Source organism: Agelaius phoeniceus, chromosome W, assembly GCF_051311805.1.
Source record: "Agelaius phoeniceus isolate bAgePho1 chromosome W, bAgePho1.hap1, whole genome shotgun sequence".
NCBI lineage: Eukaryota > Metazoa > Chordata > Aves > Passeriformes > Icteridae > Agelaius > Agelaius phoeniceus.
Window position 1 is genome coordinate 2,351,869 of NC_135301.1, and position 22,988 is coordinate 2,374,856.

The following is a 22,988-nucleotide window of genomic DNA, read 5'->3' on the forward strand; positions in this document are numbered from 1 at the left end:
GAACTCAGCATCACATTTTTGGTCTAGGAAAACCAAATCTGTTTGAACAAGACTTTTCTGGCACAGGAAAATTGAGTATTGTTGCTGCTGAAAAAGAAACCAAGTGATCTCTGCAATACCTGCCAGTCCAAAACAAAGATCACCTTTAGTACGGAGCAGCAGCCCATCATCACTTTAAGGGACAGAATTTTCCAGTTTTTTATACTTAATCACATCTGTAACCATATCTGCATTCCACTTGCCCTAAATTGCATTATTTGTGAACAAATGTGCATATGGCAGAACAGCACTACTGCAATCCTTTAATATGACCCCTTTATCTGTAATTAATTTATCTACTTATTAATGAGCAAAACCATCGGTTAAGAATATCACTCCTGAGCATCGCCCAACTCCCCCAGTCCTTCCTCAGAAGGATTTGGGAACTAGGAGTCCATTCGGAGCTTTTAAAAGGCCAAAAGGTTAAAATCCTGTAGCCCTTCCAAAGCTCTCTAGTGCTGTACACCCGGTGAATAAGGAGGGATGAAGCAGCCCTGTCATTTAGAACGACGCCAGGAGGGAGGTCCCGGCTATCACCAGGGCAGGGCTGGAGCAGCACCTCGGCGGGAAGGCGGCGGTGGGAGTGGCCCCGCAGCGCCGGGCCGGGCAGGGGGCCGGGCCCGCGGCCCCTCCCTGCTCCCCTACACCCCGCCCGCAGAACCGGGCCAACCCGTCGGGCCGGTCTGGCGGCGGCTCCCGGGGAGCCGGGGCGGGCGCGGGGCTCAGGAGGCGCTCGGAGCGAGCGGGAACCCGCGGGGCAGGTGAGGCCGGGGCTCCTGCCCAGCTGCCGGAGCGGGGCCGCGGGGCTCGGGGCTGCGGGGCCGGTGCCCGGTGCCGGTCGCAGCCGCGGAGCGGTGGCCCCGTGCTGCGGTGCATCCATCACCCCAGGGCCGTCCAGCGCCACCTCCGCAGGTGCCGCGTTCGCTGCGGGCCGGGGGTCGGGGCGGGCTCTGTCCCGGCCCGCCCCGCCCCGCCGCACAGGTGGGGCCGGAGCTGAGCCCGGGCGCACCCGGAACGGCTTCCCTTCTTTTCTCTTTCCTTCCCAGAACATCCCCTGCTCGGAGCGAGGACCCCGACGCGTTGTTTTGGAGGGTTCAACCCCGCGGGAATCAGCGTCCCCCTCGCTCCCACCCGCGGGATGTGCGGCCGGTGATGGTCGAACTTAGCGCAGTCTCTCCGGTGTGAAGTGTAGAGAAAGCGCAGGAGTTTGCTGGAAGGTGAGCTAAGGCAGCTCGGCTGTCTCCGATCTCCCCGAGCCCCCCGGGCACTCACTCCAGCTCGTGGCGCTGGGCTGGTTGCCCTAGTCCCGGCTTTCCCCCCCATACCTGCAGACAATGAGAACAGCCTTCAGGGCTGCGAGGTGATTACTCATTAGTCAGTGTTTATACAGTCATCAGAGCAGCAATAGGTTTCTGCATTAAGGAGCAGTAGTTCTGCAATAGAAAATACCGGGCAAGTGACTTGTGAGGTCAGTGACTTGCTTGGAAAACAAAACAAAACAAATCCGGTGCCTTGGTCCTGTTAGCTGGTGCTTGGTGCCTCTAGCTCAAAGAGCATCCCCTGCTCGGAGCCGGGATGGAGCAGGTTATGGAGCATTTCCCCGCTGGCTCGGGTGTCAGCAGGAGCGCTTTGAAACCCAAGAGGCCGAACAGCACGGGAGCTCTGGCAGGGAGCGTGCTGGTGATGAGTCGCAGCCGGGCTGGGGGTTTGGTCTCCGGGCTGAGGGGGTTTGGCTCTGGAGAGCGGCGCCGCTGGGGTTTGGGGTGGCAGTCTGGCCCTTGAGCAATCCCCACCTGGGTGCCTGCTGCTGGAGTGAGTGAGTCCCTGGATTAACTCCCTGTACGTGTCTGTACTGGATCAGGTTGCTCAGGTTTCTGTTTGGTCGTGGGTTTTGATTTGTCTTTGCCCTCAAAGCCTGGTTTAGAAGACAAGTAGTTTCTGGCCATTTTTGAAGTTTTCCTTGTCAGCTTCTGCACTGATGGTCACCTTAGAGTCTGGTTGCTTTTGTACCTGTCCCAGGCCTCTGTCTCTGTGTCAATTTGTAGCTATCATAGAGATTATTTTCAGTAATTTCTAAACTATTCTCACTTAATTCTGACATAAAGACAGCATGTGAATGTTCTGGACCTTTGCTTTGAAGTTTGGGATGGTGAATTCCAAAAGGCACTTGCACTAAAATTATTTTAAAATGAGCTGGAATTTATTTCTCTGCTCTCTTGATGGTGTGGCTGTTGTTTGAGGGCCGAGAGCTTGAAGTGCTGCCTGCTCTCAAATGTGGAAAGGGGGCTGGTTGTTGTTGTTTCAGATCCGAGGGGTTTTGATGTTCTTCCTGGCCGTGTGCTTTGTCGGGCCTCTTTTAAATGAGCTGCTTTGTGCAGCTGTAATTGAATGCAGGACGCTGGCCAGGAGCTTCTGAAACCCAACCCTGGCTCTGCCAGTGACTTACCCAATGGCCTTGGGCAAATCACTTAACCTCTCTGTTTCTGTGCTTGTCGCGGTGAAGGTGAAGGGCACACTCTCATTCCGGATTCTCCGAGCCCTCCTCGGCAGGTGCCCAGCTCTGTAACAGCGCTGCTGCTTTTTGGCAAGCTTACACAATCCCCCTGCAACGTCTGCTGGGTTTTCCCCATGTGTTCCGATAGAAACTTGAAATGTGATTTTCATTTGACAATTTGACAATCGCTGGTGATAGGAAAGATGTACTAATGACTTTACAAACAGGGTGTTGGTGTTAATATCTTTGAACGGTCTCTACCAACCTCAAGCCTCAGGTTTATCACAGAGCCCAGACACCTTAGGGTCATAGGACAAACGGTTCCACACAAAGCCTAAGAAATTTTGCAAGGCAAATAAATGTCACGATTTTTCTACAGAATAGTTTTTTGTTATTGTGTGCACACAAGATGGAATCGGCCAATAAACCATTTTCTACGTTGTTTCATTGCAGATGGAGCCTGATTTGAAGATGAACACAGGGGATCCTCTGTGAGTGGCCGGTGTCAGCATCTGTGATGCAGTCTGGGCTTCAGTCACACACTCCATTGGATAAAGGTCAGTTTAGGGAAATGGCTTCAGTGTCTATTGCAGATGCTGCCAGAAGAGGTGTGTTAATGGCATCTCCAATCTTGGTAGCAGGAAGTAACCTTTATTTAGTCCCGTTAGAAATACCTGCTGGTTTTGATGGTGACGGAATTTTTGATTGCTAGGAAAAATCTCTCTATGAAGTTCCAAAAATCTTTGACTCCAAACAGTGCAGTTTAGGTGTGCAGACAATAATTATTTTTTCCTCTATTAACCTCATGTGCTGTTGTATAACATGAACCTCGAGACCAAGGTAACACCCTCTAAAAGGCAGGCTGAAACCCCTTCAGAGAGGGCAGCTTGAGCAAAGGTTGCCCAAGCCTCTTATCTTCTGCAAAGATAGCTTGCCTTGCCTTGGACTTTAAATGACAGAACTCTGCAGATCTGTTAATGAGAAATCCTAGGGCAGATAATGGGGAAATGATTTGGTTTCTGCAATGGCCCATCTTCAGCCCTTTTTGTGTAACCTCAGGCAGCTGTGGGTCTCTTTCTTGGAGCGATTTTCTGTTAAATTCTTGGTGTCTAGTTAATCTCTTCCCTGTGTCCAATCCTGTTGGCTCATCAGGATAAATGAGTTATATTGGAAAGGTCTTCATACTTATTTTCATACAAGTTTTAATAAGTAGCTACACCAGGGAGTACACAATAGCCTCTGCTTTCTATTTTGATTTTTTTCCCCAAGATGGGACTTGAACATTTGTCAGCAGCACAGAACTGAACCCTCTCTCCTCCCTCTAGGGGGTTTCAGGGTCTTGGTGTCTCAGCTTGCTTGAACAGGGCTGCAGTGTGTTCAGGAGAGGAACTGACACCTCCCTGCATGCAGCCTGGTTGGCACGAGCAGCTTTTTGAAGTTAGATTTTCAGAGCTTGGTGGTGCCAGTGTTACAGTTTCACTGTGGTGTTTGCCTCCTGATGGTGCAGGTAATCAGGGTTATTAGGGCATTGCAGGAGGGACAGGCTTGGTTCCTTGCAAAGCGTTGCAAGGTTGGCTGCATACAATAGCAATTTAAAAGTCTCTTGGAACTGGAATTAGTCCTTAATGCTCAGAGTTTGTCCAGCCTCCCGAGCAGTAGCAGGTGCCTGTGTTAAGGTACTATTGTGAATCAAATAGGTACACTTTGTATTTAGAAATGGTGTGTGTAAAATGAGGGGCTGGGTGCACAGCAGCACTCGATGGTGCAGCCAGGCTGCCTCCTCTGGGACCTGGCACTGGCAGAACAGGATCCCCAAGGACCTCTCACCTTGCAGGAAGAGCCGAGTCCTTGGTGCTTCTGTTGTGTGGGCTATGACACGTTGTGCTCTCCTGAGCTGTGAGCGTGCATCACTTCCCACGAGCACTTTATCTGCAGCCATACTGGAATCCCTCAGGCTTTAACCTTTTGGGGTGATTCTGAGTCACCTTGTGTTGGCAGGTTCCAGTGGGAGCTGTTCCCAGGGTCACGGAGCAGGGGAGGTGTGTAGGGTCAGCGGTTGGGTTTCATTGCCCTACACTCTTCAGCCTCAGCTGGCTCAAAGTACCTCCCTGAACTCCTGAGCTCACCTTTCTCTGGGGCATCCCAGCAGCTGGGCTTTCCTTTCTTAGGGTGCATAGGACAGCCAGTGTGTTTGAGAACAGATGACTAAGGGAAATCATTCCCTTTGAGATATAATTTTTGTGTGTTCAATTACTGTAAAGCAGTCATTCAAGGAAGTAACTGGAGCTGTTGTGTGTGAAATAGATCTATAAATTTATCAGCTTTAAGCATGTAATTTGCATGGCAATCTACCTGAAGCTTAGTACTGCTTGGAGTGAAGGTTATTTCCTTGGCCCATTTGTGCTGATTCATGCTATTCTAGCTGCTGTTTTCTTTTCCTCTCAAAATGTCATAAAGATTACCTGGAAGGTTTTAGCTGTTCAGAAGACCTGTCTATCAGCCCGTCCAAGCACTTGTTACCAGTCACATTTCACATCTGCTGTGAGTAATCAGTGATCCATCTCATCTATTGGAAGCAATTCCAGTTTATGATTTGCTGGTTTCCCTGTAGCAGCTCTGGTTCCAGGAAGATGAGTTGCTGAACACATTTTTAACGAAGGCCCATACTCTGCCAAAGCCTTAGGCTGGGATTCCTGAGGGGAGAGCAGAAATGCAATATCCTGCTGTTTGAAGCCTTGGCTTCTGGCCATGCTTTGGGGGTGTTAAAAATAACTCCAGGAGCATTAACGGTACCAGTTGGGCCGTTATTGGGCTGAGGGTGGATCATGGCCTGAGAGTGGATGCTGAGCTGTCTTTGCAATTCCAGATTTCAGGTCTCAAGTGCTGTTACAGCCATCCTTAGTCCTGTGCCCATGGATGAAAGATGAGTCTGAAACCTCTCAGGGTATGAGCTGGGGTATGGCCTCGAGCCCCTTGAGTACAGGTGTCTGCTCTGGTGGAGCCATGCAGGTACTCTGTGGGCTCTGATTTCTCCTTTGGTGCTCTCCAGGGTGGCCGCCCTGAGTGCCCTCTCAGGTGCTGTTCCCCACCAGGCTCTCTTTGTCCATGTTCCCATTTTGGCTCCAATTCTCTGTTACTGGCGAGCTGAGCAGTGTGGGACAGCTGAGGATGGCAGAGTAATTACTGCTGTCTCTTAGGGAAAATGTAATTGGAGTGATCATACACTGCCTGCAGATCCTTGTGGGAGCCCCACCCCAGAGGCTGATGTCAGACATGGCTTTCTGCTGCAGTCTGGGAGTTTGTGTTCAGCCCTCCAGTAAGCAGGTTTTGTTTTGCAATGCTGGATGCTCCAGTAACAGCTAGTAAGGAAATAAATCTTACCTGTCTGAGGATCAGGCTTTGCATTTAAATGCTTTTTTAAATGCCAAGTTAAATCAGTGAAACATCTTGCTGTAGCTTTGTCCTATTTAAACTCCAGAGAGCTGAAGCAGTTCATTTGAGTTACTTTTTGTACTATTTGAGTTTGCTTTATGATTCTTGCTCAAAATACTGCTCTTGTTGTGTTCTGGAGGAACAGTGCGTGGCCAGGTTTGAGCAGCTGTTGAGCTTGGCACTGCCCCAGTGTGTGAGGTAGTGCAGAATGTGGTGCCAAGGACAGGAACATGCAGGGTGTGGGCTGTGCACAGGCTGCGGTGGTCAGCAGGTGTGTCATGGTGAGCCTTGTAGGTCTTTATATCCATAATAAACACAAAATAACAGCTCTAGTGGCATTTTAATCCTTTTACTATCCATGTCCCTTGTCCTAGATGGATTCCTGAACTTTCAGGGCACTTTGAGTGATGACCCAATTTGCAAGAAGTCACCCCAGGTTCTTGCAGCAGTGTCATGTGCAGTGACTCTCCAGAGAAGAATTTAGAATAAGACTGCTTTGGGTTGTTGTTTACTGCCTTGAAACAAATGCAGTAAGTGGAGTTTTTACAAGGTTTAATTTATTCCCAATTATCTGGTTCCTGCCCTGAGGCAGAAGTAGACACAAAACCTGAGTTACTGAAGCACTGTGGAATTTACCCTTTTAGTAAATAAAGTGGATCAGGTATACTTAAAGCTGTGCTTAATACTGTTTTGATCTCCTTTATCTCCCCATGTATCTATCCATCCTGCTGTTGGATCAGCAGGATTTTCCAGGCTGGAAGGCAGAACTGGGAGCTGGGCGTTGCTCCCCACCCACCCAGGCAGCGTGAGCTGATGCTTCCTCTGGACTGAAGTGGTTAATGTAAGGTTTTCTGATCTGAAACTGGTCTGAAACAGTGTGAAAGCCCCTGTTGTCAAGTCAGGAACTAGAAAATGAGGGCTGTGCAGCCAAGAACCTGCTTTTTAAAGTGTTCTCTAAGTATTTGATCAAACTGTATTTAACAACCTTGTTGTTCCACCTCAGGCCCTCCATGAACTGTTTCCACAGTCCTCAGAATAGTGACCAGAAGCAGTAGTGCCCCCTCTCTTCTTGCCATGTTTGTTCCCCTTGAGTTTCTGCTGGGTGCTTCCTGCATCCAGGCTCTGCTGGGTGTGTGCTCCCCTCTCTGATCTGCTCTCTTGGGGTTAGTTGGCATCTCTGCTGCTCCATGCTTCCTCTCATCTCCCCTTTCACATTGTGATCCCTCGCCACCTTCCTCTGAACTTCTGACACGGCTCTGCCCTCCCAGCCAGCCCTTTTCTTCCTGACCAGGTGTCGAGAAACTTAACTCTAAAGCAATTTGTTGGCCTGTCAGGGGAGAGCTGCTTTGCCCCGGGTCCCACAGCAGCTCTCATCTCTCCCCCAGCTGTGGGAGCTTTTCTGCAGGCTCCCGGCCAGCCTCGGGCACAATTCCATTGCCTCCTGCAGCATGCTAATGGTGTGCCCGCAGCACAGAGCACTTGTGCTGCCTGCAGGGTAACACTTAATGAGATCTCCTCTCCTAACGAGGTTTTCCAGGGCAGTTTAGTTCTCTGAGGAGGGAAAGTGACTACAATTAATTTAACCTTACCCCAGGTCACTTGGCGGGCTCTGTTCGGTGAGCATCGCAGGCTGCTGCTGGTGGCATTGAAGGAATTGCCATGCAGGCACACATCTGCAATGGAGAACAAAAGCAGCAGTTTTTGACATCTCATCTACCCTTTCGCATGACTAATTACTTCATTAATCATTAAGCAGTTAATCAGTAAAATTTAATAGACTAACAGCTGTGTGCCAGCGATATGAGCTTGTTTCAGTTGTTGTAGAGTGAGAGCCAGTCAAAGATCTGGTGGCATTTTGTGTTCTAGGGACTGTGTGTGGGAGGAACTTGTTCCCCCCAGCAGTTCCCACAAGAGGTGTTAGCAGGACGGAAAGAATTAAAGCACAGAAAAGAGGAGAATATCACAGTGAGGTATTCATGGGCCTGAATTGGAGCTTTAAGTGCATTTCCTAACTCCAAGGCTATTTAGGAAAACGGGATCTGTCACAGAAGTCTCAGGTTCTACACCTGTGTTAGTGACCAGCTGGATAATTCCATCAGGGAGAAGCCTCCAGCAGCTTGAGTGGGTTTTGGGAGAAGTTGTGTGGGTTCCTGTGCACTCAGCCTGGTGGATTTGTTGTATTTTGTGGGCTGTCAGTCTGTGCTGGGTGGGCCCTGCAGCGCTGTGGCTCGGGAGCATGGCCTGCCTTGGGCTCCCTGCCAGCAGCCTGCCACTCGAGTAGCACAGTCTGTGCTCATGGAATATTTATCTCACTCTTATAGCACATATTGGGGAGGGAGACGATTCAGCTGTGCAAAACCAGAAGCTGAAGGGATGTCAGCAGGTTTGGTGCCAGCCCTGCTGGTTGCTGAGTTTGTTAGCAAAGGCAGTGCCATGGTGGTGAGGCAGGTCAGGGGCAAGCTGGGAACTGATGTGTGGCTCAGGATTAGGATCACAGCTAGCGATGGCTGGAGATGTCCACTCGAGGCACAGCTTAAGGGCACATGGGCACGGCCACAGCTCAGCTCATCCTCCTCTGATACAGCTCAGGCCTGAGCCAAAATGCCTCCCCTGGTGTCCTTGGGTGTCTGGACAGCGAGATGTGGGATCTTGCAGTGGCAAACTCTTATGTTCAGCCATGGGAAGAGAGAGGAAGTGAGGCTGGCATGGGTGAGGCTGGGCAGGCAGGCATGGAGGATCAGCTGTGTGACTGCACTCCGTGCCCAGTTCCATGTCCCACTGTGGCCGAGCAGGGCTCCAGCTCCTGTGGCTCCTCAGGGGATGATGTAATGGCCCCTGGGAGACGTGTTTGTGTGCTCCCCAGTTCCTACACCCTGTGTTGGGAGCACACAGTGTTCCTGGGCTGCAGAGTGTAATTACACATAGCAATGTGTAATGAAGAACAGTAATGAAGGGCTGCCTGCGACAAGAGCTGCCCCCTCATCCTGCTCAGAGCTGGAAAACCCAGCCTGTGCCCTGCACTGTTCTGGGGTTTCACATGCGGGGTTTGGTGAGCAGCACCAGCAGAGTAAAACTGGAGATGTGTTTTCCAGCACTTGCTAGGTGAACTCTTGTCCCTAACTTGTCCCCCATGCTGGCAGGGTGCTAGCAGCATGATCTCAGAAAGGGATTCAGAGACCACCTTCGAGGAGGATTCCCAGCCCAACGATGAGGTGGTGCCGTACAGCGATGACGAAACGGAGGACGAGCTGGACAGTCGGCAGCCTAGGGCTGAACTGGGACCCAACCAAACCAGCAGGGACCTGGAGGAGAGCAGAGAGCCTGGCAAAAAAGGTAACAGCACCACGGCCTGAGAGCCTGGCACAAAAGGTAACAGGACCACGGCCTGAGAGCCTGGCACAAAAGGTAACAGCACCATGGCCTGAGAGCCTGGCACAAAAGGTAACAGCACCACGGCCTGAGAGCCTGGCAAAAAAGGTAACAGCACCACGGCCTGAGAGCCTGGCAAAAAAGGTAACAGGACCACGGCCTGAGAGCCTGGCAAAAAAGGTAACAGCACCACGGCCTGAGAGCCTGGCAAAAAAGGTAACAGCACCACGGCCTGAGAGCCTGGCAAAAAAGGTAACAGCACCACGGCCTGAGAGCCTGGCAAAAAAGGTAACAGGACCACGGCCTGAGAGCCTGGCAAAAAAGGTAACAGCACCATGGCCTGAGAGCCTGGCACAAAAGGTAACGGCACCACGGCCCGAGAGCCTGGCACAAAAGGTACCAGCACCACGGCCTGAGAGCCTGGCACAAAAGGTACCAGCACCATGGCCTGAGAGCCTGGCAAAAAAGGTACCAGCACCATGGCCTGAGAGCCTGGCACAAAAGGTAACAGCACCATGGCCCTGCTTTGGACAGTGCTCGATGCTGGATGCAGAGGCTGAGCCTCAGGGACCGATTGGACTTCTGTGTTTATGTGTCAGGCAAGGTTTCGAATGGCTTATCTGACTCTGGAGGAGTAAATTGGTGGCAGTTCAGTTTAACAAATGTCAGAATGAGACTCAGCTTCATTCCAAGCTGCAGCCCAGTTCTCTGCCACTGCTCCTTGCGCAAAGATAATGAGCTGCATGGTGACCTCCTGTCAATTAAGGCTGGATGTACATGGCCTGTGCTCTGGGAACCTTTCAGACAGACCTTCAGGTACTTGGTTTCCCAGCCCTCTGGAAATGGGCTCCAGCATAAACATTTAGCTGTGCTCAGTGTTTTCCCTGAATTTCTGCTTGTGCAGAGCAGATTTCCCCCTCACTGCTCATTTTATAGCCTCATGTGTTTCCTAAAAGGTAAAAGGTGAGTAGGAGGAGTTCCAAGGAACCGGCAGGTACAGCCTGTGGCTGCTGCCAGCATAAGAACCTCAGTGGGAGGAGCCTTTCTGGCATCCCTGCTCTGAACATCTACCCAGGAAACATCTGTAGCTCCCCTAAATTCCCTTTTCTCATGCTGCAATGAGAGTATTTTCAATTAACCAAAGCCTCTGTAATTTATACAGATTTTTTCCTGTTTGTGTGGGAACAGTTGATCAGCTCTCATTTCATAACCACCTGTTGTGTGCTGTCATTTTACAAGCACCCGTCACATGTTTAGGTTAAGATTTTTTTATGATGACATCCTTTAAAGTTGATGAATTACCAAAGCAGCTTGCCAAATATTAGGTGTTAGTATCACACTTCAAAGTAATTTTGAGGAACTTCCTTCCTGCAGGTTTTACCTCTGACCTAATTTGTCAGTTTTCTATCAGTTTTATCAACACTGCAATGTTTTTGGAATGTGTTAAAGAAATGTTTGTGTAGACTTTGTTTTTCTTTATGCCCTGTCATTTTGACAAACTTAGTAACTTTCTAAATTAATGCATGTAATATTAACTCAAAACATGCTTCCTCAAGATAAATATTTCTCTATTATCTTCTGGGCTTGTAACCAGAAGGTGCTGGAAATGAAAGTTATGTAGTCCCAGGAAAAGTCCAGATATGTCAGTGTGGAATTTGCTCTGTGGTGGGTGGAAAAAACAAAACCACCTTTGCAGTTGGATTTGGGTTTGAAGTGTTAGTCACAGCCGTGCCCACGCCTCTGCCGCCGGCAGTTTCACCCGGTCCGTGGTGCAGAGGATCTCATGGAACCAGGAAGAGCAGCACTAGGGACCATCCCTGTGGGCTGCAGGAGAAGGGAGATGCTTGGCCCGTGAGTCAGGAGAGCTGCATTTCCAAACCCGGCCTGCGTCATCCTTCCCAGGCAGGCAGAGCTGCGGGAGCCGGCTTCCAAACCTGGGGAAGGAGCTCCCGGGATGGGCAGAGCCCGGGTGTCCGTGCTGCAAACAGGAGCTGAAGGGCCTGGGAAGGAAAGCCCGTGAAAGAGCGGGCACAGAAAATTGTGATGGATGCAATTCCTGTTCCTGAGTTTTCTCACAATCGAACGAAATCTGGTGGCTGAAGAAATAAAATGAGCGCTTTGGATGTGTATTTTCTAATGAGTGTGAATGAAGAGCATGGCACAGTGTGGTTAAATCAATGAATTGCCTTCAAAAGGTGAACTGAACTCTTCATTTCCAGCAAGACACATACCTGGGTTGGAGTGCTTAGCGCTTCACGGGTCTCACAGAGGCAAACCAGAAGAGGGGAGAGAAGGGAATTTAGCATGAATAAATGTTACTGTGCAGGTGTCCCACGGAACTCTCAAATGTTAAGCAAGCTTCTCCCTTCCTCTGAATGTACTGGAATTGCTAATAAAGACAAACAGCCTGGAAATGCCTTGAAAAGGTTTCTTTAAGGAGATGTATTATAAAGCAGGTGTTTGACTTTGCTTCAGTCGAAAGTACCTTTAAAACATGGATTTGAGAGAAAACCTGAAAGTGGCAGATTTGTTCCCTCGTGTTTGTAACACTTTTCAACTCTTTTTGTCCCTTCCAGACTGCAGCTGGCAAGTTAAAGCAAACGACCAGCGTTTCTATGATCAGCCGGGCTTCAAGAGAACAATCTTCCTGTGCTTCAAGAAAAGCAAATATGCGGTAAATTGTCTTATCCCAATGAGGTGCTAATTGTCGGATGAATTCTTCCTTAATCCCAGTAAGGTCTTTGGAATGGCTGACGAGTGGGGTAAAAGCCACCGTTCACAATTCCTCAGTGTTTCCAGCAGAGGGGGGGAAGAATAACTGGGTTGGGGTTTTAGAATGGAAAGTCAAGCGTCTATCAAGAGACGTATTTAAGGTGAGATAGAGAATTAGGAACTTAAACCTGTGCGCTGTACATTTGTGTTGGAAAGAGAAGCTCTGCTGTGTGACTGATGATATTTGGGTTTCTCCCACAGGGAAATGCAATTAAGACGTACAAGTACAACCCCATCACTTTTCTACCTCTGAATCTGTTTGAGCAGTTCAAGAGAGCAGCCAACTTCTATTTCCTTGTTCTTCTCATATTGCAGGTAAGCAAGATGGAGAGTACTCACTGTGAAGGGAATCTGAGCTCAATAATATTTATGACACAGTTCAGTGCTGTCCTGTCAGGGAATTGAGGGGCACTGCTGCAGAGACCAAACCCATCATAACAGAAACCTGCAGCAAATCTGGATGAGCTATGGCAGGCTTCTGGGATGAGCTAGCTGCACAGGATTTGAATGAAGTCATTGCAGAGCTCATGAATTTCATGAGAAAAGATGTTTTTTGAGTTCATCCCATAAATCAGAAGCACCACCAGACTATACGAGCCAGTACAATTATTAAAGGGAAGCTGATTCCCAAGTAATGTAACAGGCAAACTCTTCTTTGGTTCATTTTCACAACCTGACTTAAAATTCTCTCTGATGTGTTGTTTTTTTTCTCTAGCCAGGTCACTGTGACATATCTCTGATTTCAATTTGATTGATGATCCCGTACTGACCTGATTTTATTGGTCTTTTGCAGTCGATTCCTCAAATAAGTACCCTGTCATGGTACACAACTCTGGTGCCCTTGCTCTTGGTGCTGGGAATAACTGCAGTCAAAGACCTGGTGGATGACATTGTAAGAACCCTGTTCTGTAAATAGAAAAAGCAAAACCCTCCCGGTGCAGCTCATGTCTCCTGTTGTGACACAGGGCATTGTTTGCTCCGGTTTCAGGCTCGTCACAGGATGGACAACGAGGTCAATAACAGGACATGTGATGTCATCAAGGATGGAAGGTTTGTGCCCTCCGAGCTCTGTAAGGGATGATCGTGTCCCTGTTGCTAAGCTTTGCCACAGATCTGAAGCTGTAGATGATGAGAAAGGCTCAGCTCTGTTCTCTGTCTGAAAACCTAACTGAAACTGGAAAAGAATTGCTTAAAGGAGTCATTTAAAGTTAATTCTCCAGGACTAAATCTGTGCTAAGAGCAACTTCTTTGGAGAGCAGGACAGGAATTCATAACTAGGTGAAGTGGGAAGAGAAGAGGTAGGTTGGCTTCTGAGCTGTAAAATTGCAGTTTCTGAGAGGCAAACCCACAGCACACCAAAAGGTCATTTTTTTCCTAAGGAAAGTTTAGTACTGTAAGCTTTATAGAGTGCATCGTGTTCTAGATTAAAAGGAATAATTATTAAACTATCTTTGGTATTAGGTTCAAAGCCACTAAATGGAAAGATGTTAAAGTTGGTGATGTCGTTCGTCTGAAGAAAAATACTTTTGTTCCTGTAAGTTCCTTTTGTTCCTGCTTCAGATACGTTTGTTTGATGTTTCAAGAGAGCTCTGTAGGAATTTTTACCTGGCTTTGTTTGATGTGTATTTATTTGTTTCCTAGGCTGATATTTTGCTGCTGTCCAGCTCAGAACCAAACAGTCTGTGCTATGTGGAGACAGCTGAACTGGATGGGTAAGGTTCTACTTAAGGATGTCTTGGAGTTAATTTGGGCTAGTAGGAAAAGAGCAAGGATTGTGTATGTTAGAGTCTACTTGTTTAGCCACACCTGGGGAACTGTATCCAGCTGCAGAATCATTAAAACTTGTCCACTGGAGTGCTACAGGCACATCAAAAGTGTTGGAGAATGTGACATAGGAAGAAAGGGGGAAGGACATGAATTTATTTTTTACTTTAGTATAGGTTGCCCAGAGAAGTGGTGGTACCTTAATTTAATTGTGTTTAAACTTCTCTCCTCTATCCACGGTTTTAATACAATCACCTTTTTATTTTTTCTTCTTAGTGAGACTAACTTAAAATTCAAAATGGCCCTAGAGGTGACACACAGACACCTTCAGGAAGAAAGTGCCCTGGCAGACTTTGATGGTTGGTACAGTTCTACACCTAATACTGTTAGAACCTAGCCCAAATCGTTTGCAAATTAATAAAAGTAAAGCAAAGCTACTTTGATATTGGTGGTGGGTACAAGTCAATGCATTTGGATTTAACTTGTACATTAAACACATTCTCTCCACATTTTCTAGGTCTGGTTGAATGTGAAGAACCCAATAACCGACTGGATAAGTTTACAGGAACATTATCCTGGAGAAACTCAATTTATCCCCTGGATGCTGATAAGATTTTGTTGCGTGGCTGTAAGATCAGGAACACGGACTTCTGCCATGGAATGGTCATATTTGCAGGTGTGTAATATTTCCCCACTAAAAGCACACCTGCAGAGTGAAAAAGAATCTTCATCCTATAGATACCAACTGTATTTCATGTCCCAGTTCGGTAAAACTGTAATACTGACATGTGTTTGCTTCTCCTATCTTTCCCTTTTTTTAATTTTTCACTCTTTATTTTTAGGTGCTGACACAAAAATAATGAAAAATAGTGGAAAGACAAGATTTAAAAGGACAAAAATTGACTCCCTTATGAACTACATGGTTTATACTGTAAGCCTTTTTTTTTAAATTAGGATTTTAAGTGCATAGTGAATGTGAAGTTAGGCAGCTTCTTCCTGTGTGTATGTAATAAATATATTTTGACTTTTTTCTGGCCTGCTGAGCTGGGATGGACCAGGAGGCAATCTGAAATGTGCCTTTGTGGGAAATGTTTCCTCCATTTCTCCTCACAAAAAGCTGTCACATTCTGTTAGGAACATGGGGATTTGGGATTTAAGTGGAGCAGATGTTCCTGAAGTGTGAGAGGCCTCTCTGTGCCCTGCAGATCATCGTGGTCCTTATCCTGCTGTCAGCTGGGCTGGCCATCGGTCACACCTACTGGGAGCAGCAGATTGGCAACTCCTCCTGGTACCTGTACGATGCTCAGGACTCCAGCCCTGCCTACCGGGGCTTCCTCACCTTCTGGGGATACATCATTGTCCTCAACACCATGGTGCCCATCTCCCTCTACGTGAGGTAGGGCGGTACCTGAGGAGCTGTCTTTGGGTGGAAACGGGAGCTGCAGCTGGGAGTGAGAACCTTCCTTCTCTTTGATTCAGTGTGGAAGTGATTCGCTTTGGCCAAAGCTATTTCATCAACTGGGACCTGCAGATGTACTACCCCGAGAAGGACACGCCTGCCAAGGCCAGGACCACCACGCTGAACGAGCAGCTGGGCCAGATCCAGTACATCTTCTCTGACAAGACTGGAACCCTCACTCAGAACATCATGACCTTTAAAAAGTGTTGCATAAATGGGCAAAGATACGGTAAGCTGTGCAAAGGAGGAGGAGGAATGTTAATACCTGCTAGAGGTCAGGTACATACAAGTTCTCTTAGTTCCAGCTGAAGTTCCACAATTTAGACCTGGCACTGGGTAAAGCATGGGGTTGAGCTGTTGGGGTTTTCCCACTTACAAAGTGGAAATTAAGTAACTTTAGTGGGAACATCTCAGCTTTCAGAAAAACTGAAAATTGGTAATTTGCACAATTTTTTGTACAAATTTGCTTTCACAAGAAATGCTCTGGGGACAAAGTCAAGAAACAGACAAGGAACGTGTAGTGTGAGCAGCAGTTTGTCCTTTTCCTTTCCCTCCGGTGGCAGTACATGTGGTGGATATGTTTTGCTTTGTGGTGGGCTGTAAAAGCTCTGCTGTGCCTGGTGCCCTGAGTGCGGGTGCTTGCCTTGCAGGGGACTGCCGGGACGCAGCAGGGCAGCTCCAGAGCCACGCAGAGGTAGGTCCAGCCCGGGTCCATCCTGTTGGTCCCATCCACGGCATGGAGAGATGCGGGTGGGCACAAAGCAACGGCGCCTTGGTGACTCAGCCTCTCTTCCCCTCTTGTCTAAGCAGCAAGTTGATTTCAGCTGGAATGTGTACGCAGATGGAAAGTTCTTATTCTATGATCACTATCTGATAGAGCAAATAAAGGCTGGAAAGGAGCCAGAAATCCAGAAGTTCTTTTTTCTGCTTGCTATTTGTCACACAGTCATGGCTGACACTTCTGATGGTGAGTGTGGCTTTTGCTTAGTTTGTTTTCCTTGTGTAGCAGAAAACAATAATTCAAATTCAGTTCCATGAGGGAGACATCTGCAACTAATGCTGATACCATAAGGAAGGAGTGTTAGGCTGCCCTTTTAAATTAAACAAAACTAAATGTAGAGGTGATCAGCTATTGAATTCATGAATTCATGGGTTGGAAGATTCAATTACAACATGGAATATGAATATTGCTTTACTCCCATCTTTGTAAAATCTCCATGAAACCAACAGTGTCCTGTCCTTTCTTGTTCTTAATGTTTTTGGGTTGTTTCCACTCACTGTATTGGTGTCTCTGGCCAAGGGTTTGTGTTTTGGAGCTTCTTTTGAAAATGTTTAAATGACTGGACTGAGAAATTAGGATGTTGAGGTGTAAAACGTGGAGTTTTGCTTTAGTGAAGGGAAGCAGGCTGAGGACGGCTCCTGTTTGGGCAGTACGGTGACAGACTGGGGCACTGTGGTCGCTGCTCTCGGTGTGCCCTGCTGGTGGGTGCTGCAGCAGTGTCCAGCTGCACCCTCAGCTGTGTGCTGGCTGCATCCTGCAGGTCAGCTCCACTACCAGGCAGCCTCCCCGGACGAGGGGGCGCTGGTGACGGCCGCGCGCAACTTCGGGTACGTGTTCCTGTCCCGAACGCAGAACACCATCACCATCAGTGAGATGGGCGTCCAGAGGACCTATGACGTCCTGGCCATCCTGGATTTCAACAGCGACAGGAAGAGGATGTCTGTCATTGGTAAGCTGGCTGCCACCAGCCTGTGTGGAGAAGGTCACTTGTTTAGGGGTGAAAAGGGATGTGCAGAGGAAGCTGGGGTCAAGAATTACCACTTCTGGGGCACGTTTGAGCTCACTGGAGAAGAAACACCATCTTGCACTTTGGTACTTGGCAGTAGGCTGAAAAATCCAATCTGAAATGATTCCTCCATGTAAGGGTGCCACCTCTGCTGTTTCCCTCCGCAGTAAGAGAGTCCGGTGGCAATATCAGGCTGTATTGCAAAGGGGCTGATACGGTGATCTACGAGCGGCTGCACCCCAGGAACGTCAAGAGAGAAGCCACAGAAGAGGCCCTTGATGTATGTTTGTATTTTGTATGCTCTTTTTAAAACAAAAATTGTTTCTTTCTGACAGTAGTGTTATTAATTTCCTTTTCCTAAGCTATTAGGACAAATGGAAACCTGCAATTGGTTCTGAAAGTTGGACTTGGTCTGTCAAACTTGTGAAATGCCCATGTTCTTGCCCTCGTGTTTGGATTGCAAATGAAGAGTTTTCTTTTGTGATATATGTGGTTTTAATTATTTTTCAGGTCTTTGCAAATGAAACTCTCAGGACGCTCTGCCTGTGCTACAGAGACATAAGCCAGGATGAATTTGAAGTGTGGAATAAAAAGTTTCTGGAGGCCAGTTTAGCTACAAGTCACCGGGATGAAGCTCTGGACAAAGTGTATGAGGAAATAGAAAAAAACTTGATTGTAAGGAGCTGTACATTTTTAGTACATTTCAATTCTTATATTAAGAGAAACATGTTTCAATGCTACTAACCACCTGTGTTTCAAATGCCTTCCAGCTGCTTGGTGCAACAGCTATTGAAGACAAACTACAGGATGGAGTTCCAGAAACTATCTCCAGGCTCTCCAAAGCAGACATTAAAATCTGGGTGCTTACTGGTGACAAAAAAGGTGGGGGTTACTTACAGCCTAACAGCTAAAAACAGGAGGATGTTTTCCTGTTCATCTACACTGTGGCATTGAAAGGGAATTCTCATACTGAAATGTAAATCAGAAATTACTTAAGATCACTTGAGGTGCTTCTGGCTGCTCCTAACAATTACTTGTGGCAGAACTTTCAGTAAATACTTCCCTGTCTTAATTTTTTTTTTGTAGAAACTGCTGAAAATATTGGATTTTCTTGTGAACTCCTAACAGAGGAAACAGCCATCTGCTATGGAGAAGATACCAGGCAAGTAAAAACACAGAGGAGTTAGTAACTTTTCAGGATTTTCTGTCTGGGACTGACCTAGTTTAAAGTTTATCCTTGACTTTTCAGTACAGTTTCCCCCTCTCTTTCCAGTGCTCTCCTTCAAACGAGGCTGGAAAACCAGAGGAACAGGGCTGGATCCAGTCCACATTCCTCTCTCAGAATGAACGAGCCATTCTTCCAGGGCAGCAGAGACCGGGCTCTGATCATCACTGGTTCCTGGCTGGTATGTACAAAGGCTGTTCTCCCAAGTGTTTGGCGTTTTGGGGCACCACCAGCCTGCAGTGTCTCTCACTGAGGACTCTGTTCCTTTGTCTGCACAAGCAGTTCATTAAAATGCCAGAAATGGATGCTGGGAGCATCATGACCTCAGGTGTGTTGTTAGGCAGTGCCTGGGGTAGGACTGGGAATGGTGCAGAAGAGAATACAGTATGTTTTATTTTTTTCACAGAATGAAATCCTGCTGGAGAAGAAGAAGAAGAAAAAGAAACTTAAACTGAAATTCCCCAGAACAGCAGAAGAGAAGAAAAAACAAGCTGAGAAAAGGAGAAGGGCAGAGGCCTACAAGGAGCAGCAGCAGAAGAACTTTGTTGATCTGGCCTGCGAGTGCCGGGCTGTGATCTGCTGCCGTGTGACACCCAAGCAGAAGGCCATGGTGGTGGAGCTGGTGAAGAAGTACAAGAAGGCCATCACCCTGGCCATCGGGGACGGGGCCAATGATGTGAACATGATCAAAAGTAAGGCAGCTGTCAAGCTCTCCCGCTAGGACAGATCTCCTCTGGCCTGCTCCTGCGGTCTCTCCACTGTCCCTCTCTGTCAGAAGACTCTTCCATCTGCTTTGCTGCCGTGGGCCTTTTAGCTTCTGTGCCTGTTTCCCTTTCTGAGGAAGCACTTTAGGAAATGGTTAGTGATTTTTCCTGATCTATTTTTTTTTCTGTAGACATTCCCTGAGCAGGAATCTGTTCTCATGCTGTGTGTTACAGAACTGTAACGTAAAGACCAAAGCAGTAGCTTGGTTGCCCCCTGCCTGGTGGCATTAGCCATCCCAGATTGTACCTGCTCTGCTTCCCAAGAGATGCAAGTGAGGAAAAAATGTCTAGGATAGGGTTTCTGTCCCAAGGGTGTTTGTAAACTGCCTGCCCAGTTTGTTCAGCACTTTACTCACTGTCTCATCGCTTGGTTCTCCTTTGGTCAAATTTCCCAGGTGCATTCTGACAGAACAAGCACCGACAGACAGTCCAGGTGACAGTAGAAATGGCCCTGGTGGTGTTCCTGTCCCTCTGTCCAACCTAGTGTGTGGTGTTTGTGTCCCTCACCCAGCTGCCCACATTGGAGTTGGGATCAGTGGCCAGGAGGGCATGCAGGCTGTCATGTCGAGTGACTACTCCTTCGGACAGTTCCGCTACCTCCAGCGGCTGCTGCTGGTCCACGGGCGCTGGTCCTACATCAGGATGTGCAAGTTCCTGAGATACTTCTTCTACAAAAACTTCGCTTTCACGCTGGTCCACATCTGGTACTCGTTCTTCAATGGCTTCTCTGCCCAGGTAGGAAGGTGTGCTCATGTGGGATAACAACAGGTTAACAAGCAGGTGCTTCTGTCAGTGTGGAACAGCAAAGGCTTAACCTGGCAAGTGTCAGGAAGGTGAAGTTGTCACCAGTGATTTCTGCAAGAGGACATGATGAGTACTGAGCGAGTAAGTTACAAGCAGTTAGGTATGATTCCAGAGCACTGATGTCAGGATCATTGTTGTACAGGGAGGAACATTTGGAAGGAATGGGGCAGCTTAACACAGACTAAAGAGCTTCAGCAGAGCCTGAGCCAAGGTGCTGCTGCCTTTGGGTGAACACCAAGAAAGGGAACTTAGAGCTGTAGTAAAGCACATGTGAGTTTTCTCAGGAGCTGGAGGGGAAGGATGTAATCAAATGAAATCACCAAGACCTGCAATTGCCCCTGTGTTGCAGACAGCTTACGAGGACTGGTTCATCACACTGTACAACGTGCTGTATTCCAGCCTCCCGGTCCTGCTCGTCGGCTTGCTCGACCAGGTATCCCCATGTTGCTACAACAATGAATCCAAAGGCACCTGTCACCAGATCTAAATTCCACTGGTTGTCCATGAAACGAGGTTTGGTTTTGTGGCTTTTAAGAACGCCTTCCTTTTGCATTACTCTGTGCAAATCCCTGCTATTGGAAAGAGAAAGGATCTGCCATTCCCTTTGGGACACTGTATAGTTCAGCTTCTCACTCTCCAAACCTCAGGTTGAGAACAACCCCAATTCACAACTTTCTTTTTTCTTTTTCCTCTTTATTAAGGATGTGAGCGACAAACTGAGCCTTCGGTTCCCCAGACTTTATATTTTGGGTCAGAGAGATTTACTTTTCAACTACAAGAAGTTCTTTATAAGTTTGCTCCATGGAGCTGTAACTTCACTGATCATCTTCTTCATCCCGTACGGAGCCTACCTTATATCTATGGGACAAGACGGAGAAGCCCCTGCAGATTATCAGTCCTTTGCTGTCACAGCAGCATCCTCTCTGATATTTGTGGTCAATTTTCAGGCAAGTAAGCTTAGTTCCCTGAGTTCTGGTGTTCTGAGAACGCTTTCTACTCACTGTTCTAAATTTCTCTACTAGAAAGGTAACAACATGTAAGAAGTAATTGACATTATTTGGAATTAAGAAACTCATTTGGCACTTTTGTTTGCCTTTAGATTGGCCTGGATACATCATACTGGACTTTTGTTAATGCTTTTTCAGTATTTGGGAGTATTGCAATTTACTTTGGGATCACGTTTGACTTTCACAGTGCCGGAATCCATGTTCTCTTCCCTTCTGGCTTTCAGTTCACAGGTCAGTCCTGGTGCTTTGTGGTTCTCAGTCCTGTCTGATGTAGCGTTGTCATAAGTTAACTTTTGCTTCTTTTATTCCCAGGAACTGCTCCAAATGCTCTGCGGCAGCCATACCTTTGGCTTACCATGATTTTAACCATTGCCATTTGCTTACTGCCCGTAGTGGCACAGCACTTTCTATCCATGACAATCTGGCCTTCGGAGAGCGATAAAGTGAGTGGAATCTGGTATTTGGGTGAATGTGGCAGGTGTTTATTTACAGGGGCTGGTGTCAGTGCTAAGGTGTGGGCTCGTGGAAGAGCCCATGGCAAGGGGTAGGACGAGATGGGCATTAAGGTCCCTTCCATCCCAAGCCATTTTGGGATTTTGTGATAATGTTAGAGACAAGTGAGTGATGGTGCCCTTCAGAGAGTGACACAAGCCTGGCTTGGGTCCCGTGAGCAGAGTGGCTGCAGGGCTGGCCAGAGGCAGCAGCTCAGTGGGGGCTGTTTCCTCGTGTGCCTGGCTGAGATCTGGTGGTGCCCCCGAGACCCCATGAGGCTGCTGAGTGCCCTAGTTTGGGTTTAATTTAGGCTGGGCTGAGTGCCAGGGTTACACGTCAAGAGTGTAGGGGATGGATTTGGCTACCTGCTCTGCCTTGAGCCAGCACACAGCTATGAGAACACATCAGCTGTGGTGATGCTGCCTAACGCACGCCCCGCGGTGTGTTTGCGTGCGCGCAGATCCAGAGGAACCGTCGGAAGTACCTGCTGGAGGAGCAGCAGTGGAAGCGGCGGCAGAGCGCGTTCCGCCGCGGCGTGTCCGCCCGCCGCTCCGCCTACGCCTTCTCGCACCAGCGCGGCTACGCCGACCTGATCGCCTCGGGGCGCAGCATCCGCAAGCGGCGCGCCCCGCTGGACGCCGTGCTGGCCGGGCCGGGCTCCGGGGACACGCGCGACACCAGCTGAGGCGCTGCCCGCCTGCTGGCCGGGGCTGCTTGTCACAGCGACTGCACAGAACTGTTCCGGGCAAACTCAGCGTCTCGTTCAACCACCTGGCATAAGGATGGGAAGATTTTTATGTCTTATCGCAGAAGTTTCTGGGTTTGGACTCCTGGGAGCACAGAGAGGCCAAGAGTTCTCCGTGGAACTACCGATCCTTGTGTGAGTGCTCTGTATGACAGTGAAGGATACACGTGCTGGGAATGGAAACCCAGCAGTGTCTGTTTTTAGTGATGCCTGGAATTGCAGACTTTTCACTTTTGAATACTATGCTGGTATAAAACTGTATCTACATTTCATCCTTGTCATTGGAAGCGATTTCGTTGTGTGCTGCATTTCATTAACTGCTCAGACATGATGGCACGTGGGGTGCTCGGCCCTGGAGAGGGCCCTGGATGCTCCCATCGGAACTGTCACAGCTGAGCTGGGATGTCTTTGGTGATAAACTCCTGCCCGTGTCACATTGGATTAGGAATCAGGATAGGTCTCAGCTCTGGAAGCTGCCCCTGGAGCTGGCACAAGCGATTCATTTCAGTTCTGGAGAGTCAGTGATGGATAACTAGAAATCACTCACTTTCATTGGAACGTATTTCAGTTGCTGGTGCCTCAGTTCTTACAGTGTAAAAAGCGGTTTTATCAGTCTCTTTACATTTGCACATTCTTTACTGGAGTTGAGGTATTTGAATGTTTCACTTTTATCTACTTCCCCCTCCCGAACTAAAAGCTAATTATTGAAATGGTTTTATAGTAACAATTATGACCTACAGCTCTCATTCAATGGAATGTACATTTCAAAAGTGTAATGCAAATAAATACGCGATAGTGCACTTCCTTGCAATGGCTCCGGGGGTTAGACCGGACC

At 48.1% G+C, this 22,988-nt stretch overlaps 1 protein-coding gene across 1 annotated transcript; it reads left to right on the forward strand.

Moving 5' to 3' along the window:
* Positions 1–633: 633 nt before the first annotated feature.
* Positions 634–22,953, forward strand: LOC129132699 (phospholipid-transporting ATPase IC). Its single transcript, XM_054652104.2, has 30 exons — positions 634–800; positions 1,086–1,256; positions 2,987–3,090; positions 9,106–9,298; positions 11,911–12,008; positions 12,308–12,421; positions 12,900–12,998; positions 13,095–13,156; positions 13,568–13,640; positions 13,748–13,818; positions 14,147–14,229; positions 14,388–14,546; positions 14,713–14,801; positions 15,076–15,266; positions 15,350–15,558; positions 15,980–16,023; positions 16,140–16,296; positions 16,871–17,059; positions 17,284–17,396; positions 17,627–17,791; positions 17,887–17,998; positions 18,203–18,278; positions 18,390–18,522; positions 18,748–19,033; positions 19,617–19,840; positions 20,259–20,342; positions 20,611–20,856; positions 21,009–21,147; positions 21,229–21,359; positions 21,869–22,953. Exons 4-30 carry the CDS (start codon positions 9,118–9,120, stop codon positions 22,091–22,093), a joined length of 3,753 nt encoding a protein of 1,250 aa, XP_054508079.2. The 5' UTR covers positions 634–800; positions 1,086–1,256; positions 2,987–3,090; positions 9,106–9,117; the 3' UTR covers positions 22,094–22,953.
* Positions 22,954–22,988: the final 35 nt, after the last annotated feature.

Coding starts and splice junctions, on each gene's coding strand:
- LOC129132699 (XM_054652104.2), top strand. CDS start 9,118: ATGATCTCAGAAAGGGATTCAGAGACCACCTTCGAGGAGGATTCCCAG. Junction 15,559..15,979: donor CATAAATGGGCAAAGATACG/GTAAGCTGTGCA, acceptor CTTGCCTTGCAG/GGGACTGCCGGGACGCAGCA. Junction 20,343..20,610: donor TCGTCGGCTTGCTCGACCAG/GTATCCCCATGT, acceptor CTCTTTATTAAG/GATGTGAGCGACAAACTGAG.